Here is a 15,896-nt window from a genome sequence, read left to right on the forward strand (position 1 = left end):
GATCTTTTTGGTCCTATTTATAGGTCACTGAAAGAAATTATTTGCATAGATTTATAATTTTACCCTTCATTTATTACTATGTTGACTTTGTTTACACAAAGTATAATGTATATTAAATAGGGATAAAGTTGGAAAGTTATTAAATTTTAGTTGAGAGTTAATGAAGTTTAATGTTTTCTTTGGTCTGTGTAAAATATGCTGAAAGTGACTTATAAATAAGACCATAGGAGTAAGAACAAGCTATCTTCAAAAACATTTATTGTATACAAAACCAAAAGAAGCATAAGATCTATCCGCACCGCACTAATTTTCTGCCTTCCAAGCTTAAAAACATCATTATCGCCCTATCTTGCTTTCTATTTTCATTGATGTGGGCAAACAAAAATTAAAAACATCATCATCTTCTCCTTCATTTTTTTTAAGTGTATCTGTATATACATATATGTAAGCCGATCTTTAAACTACCTCGGGCACAAAATTTTAAAAATTACAATCGTTATAACTTATGAGACAGATTTGCAAGTGAGGGGCTATATATGGCTAGAGAGTAACAGAGTTGAGGCTTTCTGTAGAGGCATAGACATTTAAAAAAAAAATGAAAATATTAGTGGGAAAAAAGTGTGGAGAATGAAAAGATAGTCCATGCAAATTTTTTCAACACAACCAGCTGTTTAATCTTCTGGATTTTTAAGTATTTTTCAAAATGAATTTGGAAAAACAATACAAAGATCTAGAAACCTCACTAAAATTTATGAAGTATGAAATGAAAATATATCAGATATGATTAAAATTTAATTCAGAAATACACTAAGTTGTCTATCTTTATTTAGAGAATTTTTATTTTATTTTATTTCATAAGAATGTGCCTCTGCATTCTAGGAATCTGACTTTCCGTCATCCTTAGTCCACCTTCTGCATGTGTCCCATATCACGTCCTGCCTCTCTACCTTGATTTTTCTACCATCAATGGAAACTTCTCTTCATAAGAACTGTAGGCCACATTGACCTGAACTACGAACCCAACCTTAAACCCTTCACGCAAACATCTGCTCTGCCTGCAAGCTTCGTGATTCGGAAGGACTCGCATTACGAACATCGGAACATGGCTTTGCTCGGACTTTCCGACAATTCCCCCGAGATCAACGCACTCTACATATGGTAATTCTCTATTTTTCCTATCCTCACCATGCCTCTCTCTTCTTTATAGGCATGAATTTGCGTGCAAAAGGATACTAAATTAAACAACACGGCCGCATCATCTTCTCCTACTTCTCGTATTCATTAACTTCTCCAACTCATTGTTTCACTTGTCTCTCTCTCTCACTCTGCTGCTGCGGCGGCGCCCTCCGTCAACATGGACGGAGCACTCTTGCCGTTGTATCTTTCTCTTCCGACGGAGGTGTCTTGCCGTCTCAGGTGAGTCTATATTTACTGATTTTGGCGTCTACATGATCGCCGACCTCAAGGGTAGGTGTTTGAGACCACCAAGATGCGAAATGGATACGCATCTCTGTGCTTCAATTGAGTGAGGGGCTGCATCATCCGCCATTGTCACGCGCAAGAGAGAAGAAGGAATTTTCCGCCTTGCTGAGCTTGGGGTCTGCTCCAACCCAATGGGCTTCGACGGCAACGACTCCGTCGACGGAGACCCCTATAATGGCGGCGGACCTTAAATCGACCATAATCTTCTTCCTTCAGTTGTCCCTGTTCTCCCCATCTTTTCGGCTTCTGTTTTATTCTCAATGGTCGGAATCCCCTCATTTCTGTCATCTCTCTTGCTTTCTTTTGGAATTATCACAGTTATAGTTGCCTTATGTTAAATATTCTCGTTGGCTTTTAGTTGCCGGAAACCTTAACCGATACGATTCTGTTAACTAAAACGACACTGATTTATTGCTGCCATACTTTTCAGGTACCTTCCATAGAAAATTCATTTATAATCTCTGAACACCTCTTTTGACTTTCCATTATCTTAGGATCGGCGAACGAGGATTCAGTGGGGGCCTGCAGAGCAAAGCAAGGGTAAACCGCTGCTTTCTTTCTTCTTCTTCTTTTCTTAATCCACCAGAAAAGAATGTGTGTTTTGTTTTGGTTTACTGACGTAAGTATAAAATGTCGTTGGTGTTATAAAGACCCTCCCTGCTGGCCCTGTTAGTAGCCCTTCAAATCTGCCCAGGTGGGATCATCCCAGTGGCCTCACCCTGCAGTAAGCGTTTTTTTCCCTTATTGATAAGTGACTCTATCTTAATTTACAGTTTTATTAATTAATTGATGTGTGACAAATGCACAGCCCGCAGGCAGTTTTCAATGGTCCATTTAAAGGGGCTGATCTCTTGGTGAGTTTGTATTTTTGTTTTTATCAAGCTTTTCTAAAGGTCATTATGCATTGTTCCCATCATTTATGATGATGATTGGTGACTTGATCTTTAGGTTATTTGTGATGCGTACACCCCTAATGGAGAACCCTTCAACACAAACAAGAGACGTGATGCTGCATTGATATACAGTCATTCTTATGTTGCTGCTCAATACCCTTGGTATATATCATTCGTTGTTTAATGTCTTATATATTCAACAAGGATGTTTGGCTAGGAACTTATTTTTCTTTCTTTATAAACCTAGCTTTTTGTTTCATATGGAAATAGGGTTGTTATTCAGCAAGAATACGCCTTGGTGCCACTTGATAGTCAATCTCCTGCATCTCAGGTGAATTTTTCTTTGGAAAATAATGACAAATGGGGATCCTGTTAAGACATTGATTTTAATTACAAACCTCTGATTATTGAAGTTTCATGGAAGGATCACTAGAAGACAACGTCATTCCTAAGTAAGTTACCTGGTTTTGTCAAGTGGCTTGCCTACACTTCCCTTACAACTCATGGAATTAATTTGAGCTTTCTTTTTCTTACCAGTGGATTACTGAAATTTCATAAAATCAAAATTGCAAATTGTAGATAAATCACTTGTAAAAATCAGGTAACCCATTTGGGAATGAGCTTGAAGGACCAGTACTGGGGGAGACACATGCAACTCATTCCAAGTGAGTGTTAACTAGTTGTCCCATCTATATGAAATTCACAACTGATTTTGTGTAATCTACTACTCGTAAAAATCAATTAATCCACTTGGGAATGGTGTTGTTTCCCATTGGTCCTTCAATGACATTTCAATAATTTGATGTATGCAATTAGAATTAGTGATGACTTAAGAGGTTCTTTAAATACCTTCCCCCCCCCCCTATTTGTTTAGATATAAAAGTAAAAATGAAAAATTCAAACTCTTAAAATGTCCTATAATCTGGCAGGCCATATTGTTTAGTTTTTCACCCATTTCTATACATCTCTCTCATTTTGACAGGGACAATATTACCCTGATGCTGGTGCTGTAAATGATATTGTGAGAGAACATTATAGTGCCTCCTTATCTGCTGGCATCGACATTAGGGGAACAAATGGAAGAATGCCTGATAATGTATACTATAACCTTTCTCTTACAATGTGATTTTTTTTCTCAGTTATATTTATAATATAATTTTACCTTTTAATTAATTTAACTCCTATCTAATTTAACTCATTCTTCAACTTCTTTTGTAGTGCAAGTTCCAAGTGGGCAAGGTATATATTTTAATGCAACTATTCTCCTTATTATTTATTAATCATACTTTATTCTCTGTTGGTGCTTACTTACTTACAAATAGGTACTCTCTCCTATCCATAAAGTTATTTCTAACTAAAAAATGTTTGGCAACCCTCAAAAGTGCTTCTAAGAAGGACTTTTCTGCAAAACGAGACAAACTCTTTTACATATTTATTTCGTAAACTGTAACAATACTTTTAAAATCATGGTTTGATTTCTATCCAAACACCCTCTAATTCACCAAAACCAAAATGTGATAGCTAACTCATTAAATCTGTCTTAATTTGAAAATAAAAATTTCTAACTTTACCCATATTAAATGAATGTTTTACTAAGAAAGAAAAATATAATTACAAGGATAAAATTGGCAAATAAGCATCAATTATCCTGCAAGTGACTTATTGTGGACTAAAAAATTCTTCTATAAGTGACTTATATTATGGACTGAAGGGAGTATTCATTATTAATTACTATTAAAAATTTCCTTTTAATCCTATATCCGTTCTGTTTTCAACCTCTTATGCAGTGGGGTTCTGCGGATGGAATCTTTGTTGTTGATCAGTTATGTGCTGCTCATTTCATTTTAAAGGTATCTTAGGCCTACTGATAGCTAGTCACTCAGTTACTCTGTCGTCGTCTGACATCATTTTACTCTCAATACTTCAACTATTGTTGCTGTTTCTATGGAGCAGGTGATGGCTGAGAGTCACAGGATGTTGGTTTCCTTTGAACCCAATGCAATTCTGCAGGTATTAAAAAAGCCTTCAATGGGGAATTGTATTTTCCTTTGATTTTATCTAAAATGTCTTAGCACAACAACTTCTTTAGAAGTTGTGGTCTCAGAGTGAGTCTTGGGGTCATCCCATACCTTTAGGTTATTGTTGGAATAGTTAGGATTGCTGGGTTAAGATATATCTGGCATCCTAGAGTATTTTTTTTAAGTGTATCTAATGCTCCAAAACATTTTGTGATGCATTTAGCACCCTACAATTTTTTTTTTTTTGCTTTGATGCTGGGTGCATAAGAAAATATTTTTGTGTGTTAGATGCACTTAAAAAATACTTTAAGGTATTAGATGCATAAAAAAAGTCTTTAAGATGCTGGATGCATTTAAAAATATATTAGATACACTATAAAATACTTTAGGGTGTTAGATACACCTGGAAAAATATTTTGAGATACTAGATGCACCTTAACCCTAAGATGTTAGCTTTAGCCTTATAATTGCCATTGTGTAGTTTATTGTAATGTTAGTTATAATTAGTGTTCAATAAAGTTTAAAATAGTGTTGATAATGGTGCTGATCTGCTGGATGGAGTCTATGTTGCTACTGTTTTATTTTCTGTATATGTAGAATTGAAATGCTTGTTCAGCAGATTCTGGCCATATGGAAATACAGAAAATTAATTGTAAAAATTTACGTTGATACTCAGAGAATTCAATTTAGATAATAAGATTATGTACACCGGTTTTTGAAAAAATATCGATTTACATAGTTGCTTTTATTGTGACCAATGTAGATAAGTTTATATATGTCGCTTTTAGGACCAACATAGATGAGTATACTTACTACAATGCTTGAAATTAAGATCCTCCCAAAAGCGACGTAAAAAGTCCTCCACAAATGGCGTAAATGTAAAAAATCATGCTTACAGTAATGCCTATTAAAACTAGAGTACTTCAAATGAAGCTGGTTTTCTTGCAAATTAAAACTAGCTATTGGATTTGTCTCTTATATAAGGATATTCCTTGGATTAAATATTGACTCTTGCCATTTGGGTTTTCTCGCAGATCAAAACTAGACTACTTCAAAGGAAGCTGATACGCCCATATGGCTCAGGTCAGTGTTATTACTAGTGAAAAAGTTCTTGAAATTCTTGTTTGATTTCTTTATGCCTAATGACAAGTGCTTATTAATATGACAGTACCTTATCCATGAGAAAATTTGGAGGCTATGAGGACTCCCAGTTCAAAGTTTTGAAGTTGATGATGAAGCACATGGATGACATAGCAGCTAGAGAGGAAGGCAATGGCTTGGAGGGTATTCGGGTGCTGAGAACTGTTTTACAGGTAAGTAATGCACTGAGAGTGATATATAATACTCCTCCGGTCCTAAATATAAGACCCTTATCCTCCGGACCTAAATATAAGGGTTTTATATTTAGGACCAGAAGAGTATATATCATCACATCACTGGGCATTTCTTGTGGTTCAGTGTTTTCATGGCCGTCATTTCACAACGTAACCATGCATTTCTTAATTTTCTTTTATTTCAGATATCCTAAGGTTGATCTAGTTCAACTTTTGGATTCAACTTCTTACTTTTCTAAGGAAAAAAAATTGTTCGATGCATTTCATCTGCATAGATAACTCAGTTATTTGAAAAGATTACGCATGCAGGCCTACAACATCGTCCACGTTTAACATGATGAAAAAAAATCCTATATACATTACCCTACTTTTGCAAAAGACATAATCAAGGTTTTGTGCTATTCAGTTAGGGACGATACTATGTTTTCACAAGTAAAGATCAAAACTTTTTAATAGCTTCTGTTTCTCGCACAACATTTTTGAGATGTCTTAGATGTATGTGTCAGAGGCTAAACCTTCAAAAGTAATGTTAAAGTTAACTTCAACCAAACGAAAGCGTAGTTTCTTACAGTGTTCTGTATGTTTTACGTACACTCTGCTATATCTTATAGAAAACCACATCTAGTTCTGGTTTTCCACTCAAATTAAGACAACTCCTTATCTTAATAACTGTAAGTAATTAATTTCCCAGTTAGTCGATATTCCAAAAGAATTTCATAGGGCTTGATGACCCTCATAAGTATGGGGTCAAACGGTTTCGTACCTTTCCAGAAAAAGTCTAACGAAATCCATGCGGTCTTAAGCTATTTAAAAATGACTTGAAAGCAAATCAAATGCTACCTTAATTCTTAACTAGTTCATGCTTCATTATATGCTTACTCTTCTTGTGATTAAATAGATTGACATATAATTGTAGATAGATTCGTATCTTAATTAAGATTGTATGACTTTACTATGAATTGGCATTGAGCAGTTTTTTCCAATCTATGAGACTTCAACTGGGGCTAGTGGGGCAAAAAAAGTATTATGGGGATATATTATAGAAGACTGGAGGCATGATGATAATATCGATCCATACAAGGTCACTTCCAAAATCCTCCAAACAACCATCACTACAAAAAACTAGACTTTCAATGACGACTTTCAGCGGCGACAAAGGAAGTCGCCGCTGAAAATATGACTTTCAGCAACGACAAAGGAAGTCGCCGCTGAAAAGTGATAGTTACGGCGGTGACTTTTTATTGTCGCCGCTGTAGCTGCAACTTTCAGTGGCGACAAAATTTGTCACTGCCAAAAGTGTACACTACGGCGGCGACTTTTATGGTCGCCACTGAAGGTATACACTTTTAGCGGCGACATTTCAAGTCGCCGCTGAATGTATTTTTAGCGGCGACAATCTCCTTTCAATGGCGACAATTTCTGTCGCCACTGAAGCTGCTTTCAGTGGCGATAATTTGTCGCCGCTGAAAGATGTTTCAGTGGCAACACTTTTTGTCGCCACTGAAACTGCTTTTAGCGGCGACAAAATGTCGCCGCTGAATTTTCTTTCAATGGCGACAGAAAACTATCACCACTGAAACATCTTTCAGCGGCAACAATGAAAGTTTTTTCACATTTTTTTTTATCATTTTTGATTTTTTGTAAAAAGTTTATATTATAATCTTTTATTTGTGTAATTAAGTAACTTTGATAATTAATTTTTTTTATGTATTTTTGTGTTAGAAAGAGACTAAAAGAAAGATAATGTGGTGTTTGAGAGAGAAAGGGAGAGGAAGAAAGTTTGGAGTGTGTATAAAACACATATGCCATATCCAAATGTTTGAGAGATGGAATAGAAAAACATTGTGCATGGAAGAGAAATGAGATGGAGGCATGCATGAGAAAGTATGCAAGTTTGAGTGATGGGGAAAGTAGTGAAGGATAGAGTGTGTATGAGAGGTAGATGTAAATATTATTGGAAGAGAGATAGTGTGTATGTGTGAGGGAGAGAAGGATATTATAATTGAAAGAGACAACATAATTAAATATATGAGAGAGATTATTATAATTAAATTAGTGTGAGCATACTTAATTGACATAATAATATTTGATGATGAACATATGTATGAGAGGATTGAGAAATAAAATTATCGAAGGAGATAATATAATTAATTAAAAATGTGTGAGAGATATAGATAATAAAATCATGTATATAGTTAATTAAATATTATTACTATTTATATTTTTTTATTTAAAATGTGATTAATTAAATTTTGTAAAACACATACGGTTGCATAGCTTATTCTAATCAAGAGGTTCCGTGTTCGAGCCTGACAAATGCCCATTTTTCACACATTCATTTTGGCTAAAAAAGGTTAAAAATAATGAAAGTGTTATCTGGCTGGTTTGAACAGGGGACCTGGTGAAATTTAAAACTCCCCCGCCAATGAAGCCACGCGTGTTATTTGCAAGCTTGGCGAATTGTTATTGTATATAAAGTTTCACATTTTGAAACCCAAAACAATTTAACCCACTCCAATGTTCTGAAAATTTTGCTTTTCCCTCTTAGCGCCGTGCAAAGAAGCTTCGAGCATCCGACTGATTCCAACGTCCATCTTTTAGTCCATCGCTCACTTCCAGCGTTCTTTCTTGCTTCATCCATGTAAGTGCGCTGATCTTCTTCTTTTCTTGAAGTCTTGTGGTGCTGTATTTTTTTTCCCCTTTCTTGTTCTGCATTTTCAGATCTGTTTTTCCTCTGGTTTGCTGGATTGATTGTGTGTGTTTTTTTTAAATCCCCTAGATTTAATGGCTGTCATGTGTATGTGTTGTTTACTGAAAGAAGAAAATATTTTCTAACTGGATTCAAAACTACGATGCAAAAAGAACCTTGCTATCAGTAAATATATGTCACACTGTGCAAACCGAAGCCTTCGTGCAGTCAGTAGGATTAGTGTTCATAGGAAGTTCCACGGATTGAAGGTGAGTGGGTCAGGATACAGAAATGGGTCGTAGGGATAAATGGTAAAGCTATAAGAGATAAGGATTGTGTGGGATTGTGTGGGAAGTTCCTGTGTAAACCGAAGCCTTCGTTCAGCATCATTCATGAGAAATTAAAGCGAGTAAATGGTAAAGCTATAAGAGATAAGGATTGTGTGGGATCAATTCTCTTTTATGGAAAGAACTCGTGTGGTGTGACAGGGAAATGGTGGTGGGTTTTGTTGAATTGGTGGGTAAAGCCCATGTGCATTATCACTATCCTAAGGATAAATTTGAACTTTCATTGCTTCTCTTTTTACTATAACACAGTACGTAGTCTTAAAAGTGACCTCAAAGTAGCCTTGAAAAAAAAAAGCCTCGAGGCATTATTCACAAGGGAGATTCAACAGCTTGAGCTTAAAGTTGATGAGAGATGGTTCTGTAAACTTAGGCACTGAATAGTGGTCTAGTGTGGGTGTGGCCCCTCTTTCTGAATCTACAATTACAAAGTAGTGTAATATTCCTCGTACATTCTGGACTTGATCTCTTTGTGATTATTATTTGGTTCCCTCGTTAGATGTTTGCCTATTGACGAGGTGCCGTGCGAGTTAGGGAAGGAGCTGCATGCACCTACATACAGGCCTTTGTTGCTTCCATAAAGCAAGCTGCCTTGGAGCCATTGCTGCGTGACATGTATGATTCCTGTCTTTTAACCTCTCTCACCCCTTGTTCTGGTTAACAATGTTGAATCAAACTATGTAGTGCTGCCAGAGCATCTTTACCAAAGTAATGCGAATGCCTTGTTTTTGTATTTTGGACGCTTGAAAATTGGTTCATTCCTTCTCGAGATCTGCTAGCTGCAATTTTCTTCGATGCTTGTTATCAAGTTTTTTAAATGCATGGGATGAGCACTTATTCACAACACAAGAACAGTCTGGTTTTTAAAAGATGGAAGCAAATCTTGCTGCAGAGCGAGAGAGGATGGAAGCAGAATGTGTAGCAGAGCGAGAAAAAATGGAAGCAGAACGTGCAGCAAAGCGAGCAAAGATGGAAGCAGAGTGTACACAACTTGAACAAAGGATGGAGCAATTGATGGAATAGAGAATACAAGCTCAATTCACTGCTTTCATGCAAAAGATGCAGTTAAATGCTCCTGCAGATACCCCTCCTTCTAGCGTCCCTAGTATTGGTCCCTCTACGTAATTTTCTTTTGCATTATGTAATATATCTTTTAATTGAACAATTTTTTTTAGTTAAAGACATAAAAACACTTTGATGGTTATAAATCTTATTATTTAATATATTATATTTGTGTGTTAATTACTTTATTTTTATTAAACCTTTTGATAATATTTATCAGGAATATAAATAAATTTTTTTGCATAATTAATATATTATAAAAATAATTAAAATCACAAAAAAAGTAATCACAAAAGTGTCGTCGCTGAAACAAGAATTGGCGGCGACTAGTGTCGCCGCTGAAGCTTGTTTCAGCAGCGACACTAGTCGCCGCCGATTCTTATGTTTCAGTGACGATATATCTAGATGGCAAACTCATCAACTTTCAGCGGCGACTTCTTGTTGCCATTGAAAGTGTAGTTTCAGTGACGACTTTTTGTATCGCCGCTGATAAGTTTCAAACCACGGCCGCTACGGCAACGACCTGGTGGCGACAAAATGTCGCCGCTAAAACTTTTCAGCGGTGACAAAGTCAAATTTTTTGTAGTGCATCCTTTGGAAGCCAACTTTGTGGGAGATCCTAATTGCCAGGCTTGCTATGATTCCTTTCCCCGGTTGGGTGAAAAGGATCTTTCGTCGTTTCGTTTATTAATGGAAAGCCTCTCATGATATGTATGTTGGGAATGGGCAGTTCATGTGCTTTGAACACCAAAACTTTACTTTCTTTGTTTAAACCTTGAAGTTGTGCTTCTAGTTATTTGGATGAAACTTGTACCAAAAAACCGATAACTCGAGGTTTATAGAGCTGTAATTTAGGAGATGAGGCTTTTGTGGAATTCCAGATTGTCCCTTATGATAAAGAAGGGCTTAAAGTATGGTGAATGATTATTTTCCCGCGATGATAATGTTGTTATCCCCTTTTATGTTTATGCCACCTCTTTTTTCCTTACCCCCAGAAAATCTTATTAGGATAACCGAAAAATTAATTTGTTGGTACTTCAAGTTTTAATCTGGTTATGACTTTGTCCCTTACTTTTGATTCAATTTTTCGACTTTTAATTTTAAAACTCAAACTCTGATTTTTTTCCCTTTAATAGATTAATCCTTATCCTATGTAACTCACTCTGATGAGTCATCATTTAATTATCCTACAAAATAATATTGCTGACATGGCTTCCAAATAAGCTCTCCTCATTGGTCTCCCAAACAGTCCCTCCCGTCTCCCTTTCTTCTTCTTCGTTCAGACCTCCACCTTCACACCCTTATAGCGCCAGCACCCGTTCTCCTTCGCTGCTTGCTTCAATTTTCGACGCCCATAAGTCCCCCCCCCCCCTTTCACTCCATTAATTCCGTTGTAATTTTCTCCATTTAACCTTTTACTTCCTCCCTTTTCTCCGATTATTTTCAGATTTAAGGAATTTCAAAACTTAATTTTTGGGGCTCATGAATATTTCATGGCGTGGCCACCCATCCTTTCAACATCTTAATATGTTTTGATAAGAAAGATTCACTAAATTAGAAAAAATTCGCTATGAGTGTGTGAAGGTGGAGGTTTGAACGAAGAAGAAAGGGAGACAGGAGGGACTGTTTGTGTGATCAATGAGAAGAGCTCATTTTGGAAGCCATGTCAGTAATATTATTTTACGACATAGGATAATTATGTGAAGAGTCAGAGTGAGTTATATATGATAAGGATTAATTTATTAAATGGGAAAAGTTTAGAGATTGAGTTTTAAATGAGTTAAAAGTTGAGGGATTTAATCATATTGAGTAATAGTTGGCAGACTAAATCATTGATAAGTTAACATTTGAATAACCAAAGATTAATTTTTTTCTAGCATAAATATGTGTTATTAACCCCCTTTTTTTGGCCATAAGGTAGACAGACTAACAGCCTGTTTGTTAAGGCATTTTAGGAGGAAAAATGTAGCTTACAGGTGTAATAAGTCAGTTTGTAAATTTGAAAGCCGTTTGTTCTAATTTTTGACCAATCTGACTTATGGGTTAAAATTTTTTTTTCTTCAACACGATTGCAAAAACACTTAAAATTTACTTATAACTTATGCAAAAGTAGCTTTTTAGAATTAAAAGATATTTTTGCCATTATGTTTATATTGTTCTTATGTTTCTTTTATATATTCTTTGTGCTTCCCAATTAGTTTTTAGTTGTTTGTTTTTAATATTTTCTTAAGTAAAAATAATTTTCAATAGTTTTTATAATATTTTTAATTTTTAGCATTATTTTTCATTTTATATTTACATAAATTATGCAGAGTACATATATCATCCAATTAATTATATAATATTATTTGGTTCAAAAATTTTAACATTACTATGATTTTTAATTTAAATATATTTTATTTATTAAATATAACTTTTTCCTATTATAATAATTTAAAATTAATATATTTTGTAAATTCATATTTTTAATTATTTTTTATTATTTAATAAAAGTCATACCTATTTTTGTCATTCTACAAATTAAACTGATTTATTCAATCATAATCCAAATAATTTTTTTACTTTACAAACTAATTTTTATAAAAGTTAATTTAAACATAAATCACATTACCTAATCGAACTTTTCTAAAAATCATATTAAAGATAAGTTACTTTTTCTACTGCTAATCTAAACAGACCCTAAATCATATTTACAAAGTAGAGAGAAGGTTTTTTATTCTATTTATAAGTCATATCATTAAATTTTTAGTATGAGTGTATTGTTTTATTTTTCATTTATTACTGTGATTAGTTATTTTCAAAAAAATATATATTAAATAGAAGTAAAATTGAAAAGTTGTTATATTTTAAAAAAAATTAGTGCAATTTAATGTTTTTAATCACTTACATTAAATATGTTAGAGATGCTCCATAAATAAGATAAGTATACTCCATATTCTGGAGGGAGAAGAATTTCATTTCATTTTTTTTTTTTGGTCAAAAGAAGAATTTCATTTCTTTGATGAAGCCAATTCCCTGGAACGCGTAAATGTTGCCTTGATCACATGCTCCTAGATTTATCATCGGGAACAGAGACTTGCCTGCATTTATTTATATGGGTAAACACAATACGGACACGGGTCATATGCTGTATATGCTCACTCTCTCTCATACACACACCCACTGACCAACCCACACCATTTTGCTTTTCTCTGATTAATGTTTTAGTAATACATTAAAACATTGATATAATTCATCCATTTTTTTTAATAAGTGGAAGCTAAAATTACTGAAACAATGATTTCAATTGTGCTCCGAAAGTTAAAAGTGGAGACAAAAGGTTCACCTAAGATGCATACAAATTAATGCAACTATGGAAAGCCTTTTAGCATACACAGCAAAAAGACACTAACTTTTCAGAAACACAGCAATAATAGTATACAAATCAAGCATTTATTTGAACATGTGCTTCACCTAGACTCCACGAGCATATCTATACATAAGAATGGTAATTTTTTATAATAGCAGCGCCCACTTGTACTGATCAAGTAAGAAACAAATAACCCTTTAGTCCTTAATATAAGACCCATTTAATTAATTTGATTAGATTAAGGAGTTAAGTAAGTTAGTTAATTATAAGAAAAGTAACACATTTTTCCTAAACCACCATAATCATCCTTCTTAATTACCCATCTTCCTCTTCTACTTGATTATAATTGAGGGAGTATCCATAGGGATAATTTAAAGAAAATTAATAAATATGAAAAATGGGTCTTATATTTAGAATTAAAACTAGCTTAAGAATTATGTCCTATATTAAGGACTGGAGGAGTAATAAAATGGATTTGAGCAATTTTATAGTCATATATAACATATCAATAAAAATCAAATAAAACGCATTTATTTTGGTATGCTATGTTAATTAGGCGTATTTTTTTATCTTAGTTTCTGTCATTTTCTAATCATCCATCATTTTAGATTATTTAATTTTTTGCAGTCATTGGCATATATGTAGTAGATGAGAGAGGAAGAGGCATTTAAGTATTCATCTCAGATCTCAGGAAGTAAAGGCCATGTTCATGCCGGTGAACTGAATCTGGGTGCTCAAGTATAGCGAGTCAGAGTTTGAGGATGCCGTTTTGTTTCAGATCAGTCTTACGTTCTGCAGCAGATGGAGGATCATCATGTCACAGCACACCTCTGTGTGTGTGTGTGTGTGTGTATGGTATGTCACTTCATTTTATGCATCTGTGATGATTTTTTTTCATTAGAACATTTGATTCAATTTCTTGTTCATTTTATGCATAAGGTACTGTTTTAACCAAACTCAGCATTTTCCCTTCGTTTCTTGTACAAAATCCATTTCAATATTGGTGTACGCGAATCTCTTTACTTGTCCACTTATTTCATTATTGCTAGGACTAGCTAGGAATGTAGAACTACATATATAAGTCGATGATCTTCACGAAATGTTAATGTACTTTTCGATCATTTTTCATTTGCGATATGGTAGGGTGGGTGGATTTAGCAAGCACCAGAGAATCAGGGCCAGTGAGTGCATAATTTAATTAACATTTCATTGCTTATTACACTCCCACTATAATTTATTTGCTCTTCTTCTCTTTACTTCCATCGGCTTGCTTATGCAATTAGGAAATGATTTTGGGGAATGAAGAAGACTGTCGATCCGGGTCAGTTTATGACCATTCTCAGCTGTTCAAAGCGGATTATGAAGCTGTGGATGCATGACCAGTGAACTTGTCTTTCATGGTTAGTCTTCTCCCCAAGGGATCAAAACACACACACACACACACACACACACATTCATATCTGCTTGTGACACCTGCATACACACAAACTTAGCTTATTTATGATTTGATTAATTTATCAAAGAATCAGTTTACCAAAACGTACTTTTGTGTGTGGGTGTGGGTGACTTTTATGCACAATGAGAACTTTTAGTGGACTATTTTGAAGGCTTTAATTAATTTGGTGTGTGTACTTTATAATTTCTTGTTAGCGAGGTTAATTTTATGATCCCAATAGCTCAACCATTACTATTCTGTTAATATTTATTTATTATCAGTTACCTTCTAGATTTTTATTTTGGTATTAAATATAAATCAATTTATAAGATACTTGAGCATTTAATTATTTTCCTTTCATATTTGCCCCTTAGCTTGTCTAAATGGCTGTTCCATTTTATAAGGAGTGAAGTGTTGGGAAATATCTGGCCAAAAAAAAAAAAACAAAGTGTTGGGAAACATGACTTGTCTGAAGACCAAATAGGATAACCTTTTGTATAATTTAATGTGCTTAGTAAGAGGGATATTAAACATTGTTGAATTTATATTTTAAAATAATTAATCATGCAATAAACTTTTGATGGCGAAAAAATAATTGCAACGACCTGTTAACTTTTCTAAATACGGTTAATGTAGCTAAGAGTGAATTATATTAAAGATGGAGGGATAGCATATTTTTTAAAACAGAAATGTTTTGACATTGTAATTCAGTGTTGAAATGAAAAGTTCAGTCCAAAAAATCTGATTTTTTTTTAAATCTTGAAATAAATTAAACTAAATCAGATCAATGCTAACTGTTATACTTATTTTGTTCCCCATGCAGAGTGCTCTCCCTCACTCTGTCTTTTATACGGAACAAATACCTACTTGGCTACTTTCATAATACTATATATGAAAAGTACCTAAATTCAGTTATAAAGTTTAAATATGTAATAGGTAGAACTTTTTTTCGATAATACCCATGCTACGGAAATTGACCAAGTTGACTCCTTTATTAATGCTATAAGTTACATTAACTAATTTATTAAAATTTTTTTAACTTTATTCGTATTAAATGAAGTTGTAAAGAGAACAAAAAATTACATTTAAACATTAATTAAAAAATAAATTAACAAAGAGTTTTTAATTACTTTTCAAATAATATATATAAATATTGGACCCAATCATTTTTTTGATAGGGATTTATATCATGAATTGGAAAGAGTATTATATCTCCTCTTTAACCTAAATATATAACTGGGAAAAGAAATAGAAAGGGAAGTGGTATTTAAAAAAAAAAAAAAAGAATTT

At 34.0% G+C, this 15,896-nt stretch overlaps 1 protein-coding gene across 2 annotated transcripts; it reads left to right on the top strand.

Moving 5' to 3' along the window:
• The first annotated feature begins 1,087 nt into the window (after positions 1–1,087).
• LOC114755809 (glutamine synthetase nodule isozyme-like) lies at positions 1,088–6,827 on the top strand. 2 transcript variants are annotated; one of them, XM_028944685.1, is made up of 13 exons: positions 1,088–1,158; positions 1,977–2,022; positions 2,133–2,206; positions 2,291–2,336; positions 2,431–2,537; positions 2,646–2,706; positions 3,358–3,471; positions 3,594–3,614; positions 4,163–4,225; positions 4,329–4,385; positions 5,439–5,476; positions 5,562–5,708; positions 6,702–6,827. In XM_028944685.1, exons 1-13 carry the CDS (start codon positions 1,103–1,105, stop codon positions 6,715–6,717), a joined length of 846 nt encoding a protein of 281 aa, XP_028800518.1. In that variant the 5' UTR covers positions 1,088–1,102; the 3' UTR covers positions 6,718–6,827. The 2 variants fall into 2 exon arrangements, 1 of the variants encoding a protein (XP_028800518.1); XR_003741361.1 differs by lacking the exon at positions 6,702–6,827 and having other exon boundaries at positions 4,329–4,480; positions 5,562–5,580.
• The last annotated feature ends 9,069 nt before the right edge of the window (positions 6,828–15,896 follow it).

Source organism: Neltuma alba, unplaced genomic scaffold (genome assembly GCF_004799145.2).
Source record: "Neltuma alba isolate B1F8T4 unplaced genomic scaffold, ASM479914v2 tig00010342_pilon, whole genome shotgun sequence".
NCBI classification, from domain to species: domain Eukaryota; kingdom Viridiplantae; phylum Streptophyta; class Magnoliopsida; order Fabales; family Fabaceae; genus Neltuma; species Neltuma alba.

What these genes read in the sequence shown, in the direction of transcription:
- LOC114755809 (XM_028944685.1), top strand. Translation starts at nt 1,103, where the DNA reads ATGGCTTTGCTCGGACTTTCCGACAATTCCCCCGAGATCAACGCACTC. An exon ending in ATGGAAGAATGCCTGATAAT is followed by an intron (nt 3,472 to 3,593) that starts GTATACTATAAC and finishes CTTCTTTTGTAG; the next exon opens with TGCAAGTTCCAAGTGGGCAA. An exon ending in GCAAGTTCCAAGTGGGCAAG is followed by an intron (nt 3,615 to 4,162) that starts GTATATATTTTA and finishes CCTCTTATGCAG; the next exon opens with TGGGGTTCTGCGGATGGAAT.